The sequence below is a fragment of the Clinocottus analis genome, unplaced genomic scaffold (genome assembly GCF_023055335.1).
Source record: "Clinocottus analis isolate CAN_PGR_092001 unplaced genomic scaffold, fCliAna1.0.p SCAF_2, whole genome shotgun sequence".
Classification (NCBI taxonomy): Eukaryota; Metazoa; Chordata; class Actinopteri; order Perciformes; family Cottidae; genus Clinocottus; species Clinocottus analis.
Window position 1 is genome coordinate 9,630,085 of NW_027175931.1, and position 8,233 is coordinate 9,638,317.

Sequence of the window (8,233 nt, forward strand, 5' to 3'; positions counted from 1 at the left end):
TCCAACGAGTGTCTCGGATCAATTGATTGATCACTTCTTTTACTCCTTCTATGGTCTGCTACCTCTGTTCCAGTGAGACCAGGTGATACCTGAACATACTGTATATACATATACCTTTTTGTATTTTATAGCAATACAGAAAGAGGGAGGTGCAGGACAAGATAGGTGTTTCTACCCTCATTGATATAAATGGAGTACATAATAATAAAATAATTACATGTTACAACAGCACTAGAAACTCCAAAAGGATGATATAGGATGATACAGTTGAACAAACACATCTCGTAACAGTTAAACACAAACTGATACCCCTCATGAAGGTATAGTATTGGAGGACAGTTGTTGTTGAATGTTAGCTTAAGCTAGTGGACAACTAAACTGCCACTGAGTACATTTTATTTTTTGACTCATTCTATCCCAGTTTCTTGGGTAGCACTTTACAATTAGAAAAAAAAACTATTTAGCATTAGTAAAGCATGAATAAACACTGAATTCATAATTCATAAATGCTTTATAAATGATACATTCTGTGTTTATTCATGCTTTACTAATGCTAACTAGTGTGTACTTATTATAAAGTGCTATACCCAAATTTCCCATATCATTTAGATACATTTTACAGCACATGCAGAAGATATGAATCCAACGTGTGTACTTCCAAATTCTGACTAAGAGTGAGAGATATGCATTATCTCCTTTTTTCAATTCATGGTCACAGCCATCAAACATGATTTCTTGCAGTTTTTAAAGATTTATTTTTTTCCCTGAACCTAACGCTGATGTTTCCTAAATATTACAGGCTATGGATAAGCCCTTTCATGGACTAGTCAAGTAGTGGTATTCAATAAAAAAAAATGACCCGAGGGCGGATCACCACAACCCTGACTAACTTCTTACTTCTGCCACTCAGCTTAATGAAGCCTCAATGTTGCTCTATTATCAAATGTCTCTAATGGCAAACTCTGTGCTCTAAAATAGATGGATGTAACGCTGCACTGTGTGTGTGTGTGTGTGTGTGTGTGTGTGTTTAGATTAATAGTTTCAAGCTTAAACAATGATGTAAATGGAAATTCTCCATAGGAAACTGGATTTGTTCGACATCACAGCGGCTGTTAGTTTTAAGTACAAATAGCTTCATTTGGGAGCTTTCAAACGGTCTCCTCAAATACACACCTACACACACACACACACACACACACACACACACACACACACACACACACACACACACACACACAGAAGCAGCAGCAAGGAGACCAGAACATATATGACCTGGCAGCCGAGCAGCATTTTGGCCTTGTGTTACAATCTGTGCCATGAGCTGCACAGCAAAACAAAACAACATCCCATAATCCTCTCACTTATGACAGACACGTGGGTCTCTGGAGTCCTGGAGAAGAGTATAAAGAAGACTTTAATTTAGAAAGCTCCTGCCCGTGATTGTCCCTGTGAATGTTTGGCTCTATTTGTTTTTGGGACTGAACAAGATTAAGGTTTTTATTGCGCTCTGCAGGAGTTTGAAGGCTGAGAAATGGAGCCAATGAATCTGCGGAATGATGGGAAAGAGAAACAGCAGGGAGGTAATTTTCAGGGGGAGGGAAACTACTTAAGCTCATCATCATCATCATCATCATCATCATCAGTACCAATAGAATTTTGATGGAATCAGAAGAGTCTAAAGAAATAATATTTGAGTATTTCTGCTGTGGTTTTACTACTTTTACTTGAATAAAAGATATGGGTACTTCTTCCACCGTTGCATTATACATAATGCATGTATTACACATAATTATGGATCGCAGGTGTTTGCGGATATAGGAAGAGAACGGGACATTTTTGTGTTGCGTTTCATGAGACTTGTCATGTCTTTATCGATGGCGCCATCAGGTGGCTGTAATATGTCAAGACACTAGAAGTGAAACATAATTCCTGTCTTGAGTCAATGAACGTTGTACACACATTGACCACACACTGCACATCTCTTTCAGGTGGTGGATTCTTTCAGCTTGATATGACTGACCTTTGTCACCGTGTTTGTTATCTATGAAAAAGTGAGCTGTTTGGCCGACACTGGACAAATTGTACGTGTTGTTGACTGTAAGTTAACCTATTTTTTGTAAATTGTTTCTTCCAGATGTATGCAATGTTCATTTGTCTCTCTGCTTATCTGTTTTTGTCTTTTCTTTCATCAATTGCGACAATAAACCATCAACAGCACCTATGGGCTCTCGCTTGTTGACACTATGTGTTTTTTGATACCAGCACATTTAAAAACATTTAACAGCATTAAAGTTTCCAACAAAATATATTTATATTAGTGAGTTACATTTATGTTACAATTTTAACACACACCAGAAACAAATTATAATAGCATGAGTCTGCATTGTTGACCTCGAACAGATATTAAGATTTACAAAGAAAAGAAATACTGTGAATACATTCCGATGTTAAATGTTAATCAGTGTGGCCTGACAGACAGCTAGAACATAGGAAGACAGAATATTATCTCTTTACAGAAATATCCCCAGAGGACAGAGAATCCTGACAGACAAAAACATCTCAATTGTGACTGTATATGTAATATATATGTTTAAGGTACAGGAGTTGTATGATTATTTAAATTATTGATGTTAATATCAGGCAGTATTTGACAGCTGGTGATGATGTCAATCTTTTCAGACACAGCCTTCAGGTCATCCAGGATTAATCTGATGCTGTGGGACGCATTGATGATGGCACTCTGTGAAGTATTTAGCTGAGCTGTTGCACTGTAAACCTTTTCAAAAACAATCAGGAAAAAACTCAAATTAAGACATTTCCAACCACAGGCAATTAGCTGTTACAATATGTGTATGATAGAATCTCTGATGCAGTAGAAGTAGCGTCCAACACATCCACGTACCTCTTTACTGGCACTGTCGTAAACCTGACGTACCATCTGGCCCACGTCAGCATACAGCCGGCTGTTCGTTTCCTGCAGCTTCTGTTGTAAAAGTGTGTCACCTGGAAAAAGCAAATTAAATTCTGAAATAATTGAAAAACTAGAACTTCATTTCATTGCTTACTCACATTCCATTCATGATTAAAGAGTGATTTCAGTTAAATGTTAAAAGTAACTACTGAAATACAATTATCCAAAAATAAAATTTACGATTGCAACTACAATTTCACAATGTATGATCTTAAAAAGGGTCGTACCATATTTTTTGATTACTTTCTATATTTTAGGATGATGAGTGAAGTTTGACCATGAGACTCATTTCTGACTTTTGTCACTTAAAGGTTCACTTTCCACCCTTTTCAGAGTTTTCAACCACATCTTAAATGCATCAGTTTTAATCAGTGAATGGAGCTGGACCCATAGCCTACATGAATTCATACAGCCAGGTGATCCACTCACTGAGAAGACAGAACATTGAACCCTGAGTAGAGAGGAATCTGTCACACTTTAAATATCACCATAGGAATATTCATAATGCCAATAAAGACGTTGCTATCAGGCGTTCCTTACCTTGTGGTCTGTGTGTGGGACTTGGCCTGTCTTCCACTATAGACTGTATATCAGGATGGTCCCTGACTACAATAAGAGGAGGCAGGTCTCTCCTGAGTATGTGGGTACTCTCCTGGTTCGGTGAGGAGGCTGGGACGGGCTGCTCCTCCTCATCCTCACTGTCTGTTTCAGATGCCTCCCCAGGAACCTGACATCACAGATTGGATCATAGATTCGTGACAGGAGAGGTGGATTCATTTGTTAATGCTCTTATACTTATATGAACACACACACACACTTGTATCTCAACTGCGTTTAAACACATAGAAATGAAAGACCACCTTGGCTCCGACTGTAGCAATTTGGGGAGCGGTCATGGAGGTGATGTAGACTTCGTCATCAGAGTCGGTCTCCGAGGCCTCACCTTGCACCACTATCTGGTACCCGCTGGACATGACTACACACACGAACACAAAACGAAACTCCTTTAGCTAACGTTGCAAACGAACTATAGGTTATACATGGAGCTAATCATAATAATAACAATAGCTAGTAGTAATGACAGATCGTGTCACTTTGCTCAAAACAAGTTAAGCCAAAGGGAAACTGCAATATAAGGGGAGATAAATATTAAAAAACTCAAACCTTCCCTGTTGATTTAAAAAAATAAAAATCACATGAGCAGCGAGGAAGTGGCTTATTTCCAAGTACCAATCCGGTATGAGCTATAATGTCACGTGATATTTGCTGCACCAAACAGCAATGACAGCGCCTGCGCATTGTCAAGAGTTCGTTTGTAATGAAATCGGCGTACACCGAAATAAAACGTAATTTTCTGATACTGTTTCAGGCAGTGTCTATGTTACCAGCTTTATTAACTCTCCACATGAGAGCATTACGTTTTATTATTGGATGTATAATTTAATCTTGTTGATTTGGTAGAGTATTTTTTTCACGTTATAATAGGGGTAAAACTCCTGCTAACTCCGCCTGCGTGAATCCCGGGAACAACGGTTTCCTTGGTATATTTATCGAGTGCACCCAGGATGCTGACTTGTGTTTACTTCGAGTAGCATACAGTCTAATCAAAGGTACAGTAGATTTACCGGTTCACTCGGTTTAATTTGTTGAGATAACTGTATCACGTATAACGTTAGATGCATTTCTTTGTCACATTTCTTTCTCATACCAAAATATGATAAACTAAGCCTGGACCTACCAACAACTCACGTTAGCTTTGTGGCGCTAACTATCGAGCTAACGCTAACGTTGTTGAAGGTTTTATTGTTATATTGAGCGACATAGTCACGGCTGTGTGTTTGTCAGGAATGGCAGACGAGTCTCTGTTCGACTTTCTCCATATGGAGATCGTGTCACACATTTACAGGGAGCAGCAATCCAGTAAAGAAGAGATGGATAACAAGGTATGTTCAGTAAAGACATTCATCAATCAACTAACATGTATTTAGACAATGTGGTCTGTAATCACCTTACAAAACACCATCTACTTGCTCATGGCAACTAATTGGTTGCATATTCGTATATAATGTTACTACTAGACAACCTGATAATCAATCTGAACATGTGTTTCCCTCACAATACACAATCACAATCGTTACATTATAATATTTAAGCTTCTGCAGGACACACCACACTAGCATACATACGCAATATATTTTTTCACTGAGCAAATTGACAGCTTGAATGTATTCTCTTCAGGATAGAGCTGTCTGTGTTTCTGTCCTTGAAAGCATGGGCTTCAGGGTAGGACAAGGACTCATTGAAAGGTAGACAAGCACACATTTTGTGTAATGTCAAATGTGTTGTCACGTGCATCCTCTTCACTGATGCCCCGTGTCTGTATTGACGTTTGCTTTGTCTAGGTTGACCAGGGACTCTCCCAGCTTCAAAGATGAGTTGGATGTGATGAAGTTTGTCTGTAAGGACTTCTGGACAAAGGTGTTTAGGAGGCAGGTTGACAACCTCAGAACAAACCATCAGGTAAATTATAAGTCCCAATCTCTCTTTGTGATAGATATCACACATCAGTATGTCAAAGAGGTGCTTGGAAAGGCTAAATCGTCAAACTCAATTAAGGTGACAGATTATTGAAATCCCTCTGAATTCATGGAGTCCTTGCTGGTAAATTGAGAAATTAATAAATACAGAAGCATATCCATTGTTTGTTACTAGTGTTGTTACCAAACATGCATGTATTTTCTGCCATAGGGTACATATGTCCTGCAAGACAACAAGTTTTCTCTGCTGACTCAGCTCTCCAATGGAAAACAGTACCTGGAACAGGCTCCTAAGGTTAGTAAGGTTTTTTTCTCACTCACACACACACACATACACACACACACACACACACACACACACACACACACACATACATACACAAACACACATTCTCTCGCTCTCTCTTACTCTTACTTTCAAACACACATTCAAGGGATTTATTAAAAGTAGTTACTTCATAAAATCAGAACACATCTTGTTAAATCTAATGCTGTGTATGCTTTGTGTGTGTTTTCCCGCAGTACCTTGCTTTTTCGTGTGGCATTGTGAGAGGAGCTCTATCTAACCTCGGTCTGGACAGCGTGGTGACAGCTGAGGTCTCTGTTATGCCGTCCTGTAAGTACTACCAGAATACCAATCACGATTCTCTTCATGGGAAAGAGCACATAACATGCTCATTGTACCGAGACTGTTGTAACTTTTCCAGTCTTTGGATATGTCTCTTTAAGTGCAAACGCGTGTTAAACCTCTCCTTAATTTTGTCTTGACAGGTAAATTCCAAGTGGTGGTCCAGAAGTTGTGATTTGATCTTCTGTTCTACCTGGAGCTGACAAACAGAGCCATGTGAGGTTCTGTTGATCCTCTAAAGAGAGGAAAGTGTTTCCTGTCCAACCACAGAGGAAGTCAAACACCAACTTAATTTCCTCATCCGGGTCACACAGAACAAGCCAGGTTCTGCTGACATCCAGGTACCTGTGACAGAGTAAAAAGGCTCAGCAAAGTTGACCTTTTACTGGGCCTACTCTGACACAGAACACACTTTGTTTTATTTCTTTTTCCTTTTGATGTAGTTTATTTCCCATTTGAGTGAAACAATGCATGGTGTTCTCAACTTTAGTTTTCCTGCCTACTTAACTTACTTTGTATATCACAAAGTAAGTTAATATTCCCTGCACTGCGTTACAATGTTCAGTGCCCAAATTGAGAGGACTGATTTAAACACCTACTAAGAAATAATTGAACATGGAAAAAAAAAATTAGGAGAAGACATCAACTGCCATACCATCTTGTTTAGCATCCTTCGAAGTAGTAGCGTGTAAGCCTTTGGACAATGGCACATCAGATTCATTATTAAACACTTGTTCCGCTGCAAACACTCATCACCTAGTTCCTGGTGCTTTGTTCTGCCTTGGAGCGGATTGCCTATAGGAGCTGACTGTTTCACGCAATTTCAGTTCATGTGAAGGCAAAATGCAAATCTAGAACAAGTCATTCATACAGGACTTTAAGTTTAACTATGTTTAGGTGATATATTAGATGTGATTACAGTTTCTGCGAACCACTCAAACTGAATTTACAGATTCATATTTTTTGTACCAAAATGTAAATGTTTTTTACAGTATTGATATGAGTTGTATGTAGTGTTGAGATGTTCCTAGCATACGCTGAACTGCAAGGTGGATTTATGGGTTATATTTGTTAATGTGACTTTGCTTTGTATACAAATCCACTTAAATATAAATACTAAAACAGCTTATGTATAAGTTTGTTTTCATTGTTGCATTTTCTCAACTTAATCAAATAATAATGTTGTGACACAAACACCCTAAAGCGAACAAGAAAAGACAACACGATAAAAGAAATCTCACCAGTAGGTGCTGTAGCCTCTTTGTGCCACTAGAGGGACACATGAAGCTGCTATGATTCTCATGTCTGTTGCTTTACCCTCATGGCAAGTTGTGTCATGTGTCTCCATGTCTGGTCTAACATGTTCCCCCAGATCTGTTGTGGATCTTTCTGATGTACTCCCAGTGTTTGTCTCGGAGATTGAAGCACACATGTGGTTGCACAGTGCCATTGTGTATTTATTCACACAATGATTAGTATAACACAATTATTGTATCCTTAATCTGTGATAATGTAAAATGTGTACATAGCCATTGCATATTCTATTTAGCATGTTTGTTGTTTTAATTCTCAAAACATTTTTTAAATTGATGTGCAAAAATAGTTTGCTTTATATTTGTGTCAAGATTTCAAAGCTTGTTGACACTTTTCATGGCACTGTAAAGAACAAAACACATGTTGAAGAGAACTATTTAGCTGAAATCTTCTTATGTGAATGTGTACCTTTCCTATTTTTTGTTACTCGTCTGCAAAACAACACATTACACTGTGTGCAACTTCCATTTCCCATCATCCCTGCTTAAGTTATTAATAGTGCTTTCAGGTTGCTGATCCATATCATGAGCTTGGTATTAGGGGGTTCTACTGTATGAGAGCGTACTGCACTCCTCTTTGATATTCAGTATCGAAGTTTTGAAGAAAACCATGGTCATTTTGAGTTTGTGTTTAGAATAAGGAACTAACCTTTGGATTGCATAGATACATTTTGGTATAGCACCTCATGGACTTTATTTTGTTGCTCACTCTGCTGCTCCCTTTAATGTCGTCTGTACTTTAATGACAGTGTTCCAGTATTCTAATACCATCAGTGGGATAGTT

The 8,233-nt window shown here is 38.4% G+C and overlaps 2 protein-coding genes across 3 annotated transcripts; one reads left to right on the forward strand and one right to left on the reverse strand.

The window, feature by feature from the left end:
• Window positions 1-2,050: 2,050 nt before the first annotated feature.
• bloc1s3 (biogenesis of lysosomal organelles complex-1, subunit 3) lies at window positions 2,051-4,205 on the reverse strand. The gene is made up of 5 exons (XM_068585398.1): window positions 4,136-4,205; window positions 3,832-3,947; window positions 3,512-3,698; window positions 2,903-3,003; window positions 2,051-2,776 (listed from the first exon to the last, which is right to left on the reverse strand). Exons 2-5 carry the CDS (start codon window positions 3,943-3,945, stop codon window positions 2,591-2,593), a joined length of 588 nt encoding a protein of 195 aa, XP_068441499.1. The 5' UTR covers window positions 3,946-3,947; window positions 4,136-4,205; the 3' UTR covers window positions 2,051-2,590.
• A 140-nt stretch (window positions 4,206-4,345) lies between these two features.
• trappc6bl (trafficking protein particle complex subunit 6B, like) lies at window positions 4,346-7,261 on the forward strand. 2 transcript variants are annotated; one of them, XM_068584911.1, is made up of 7 exons: window positions 4,346-4,581; window positions 4,817-4,914; window positions 5,210-5,277; window positions 5,374-5,491; window positions 5,720-5,803; window positions 6,031-6,124; window positions 6,280-7,261. In XM_068584911.1, exons 2-7 carry the CDS (start codon window positions 4,819-4,821, stop codon window positions 6,309-6,311), a joined length of 492 nt encoding a protein of 163 aa, XP_068441012.1. In that variant the 5' UTR covers window positions 4,346-4,581; window positions 4,817-4,818; the 3' UTR covers window positions 6,312-7,261. The 2 variants fall into 2 exon arrangements, with proteins under 2 accessions (XP_068441012.1, XP_068441013.1); XM_068584912.1 differs by having other exon boundaries at window positions 4,346-4,914.
• Window positions 7,262-8,233: the final 972 nt, after the last annotated feature.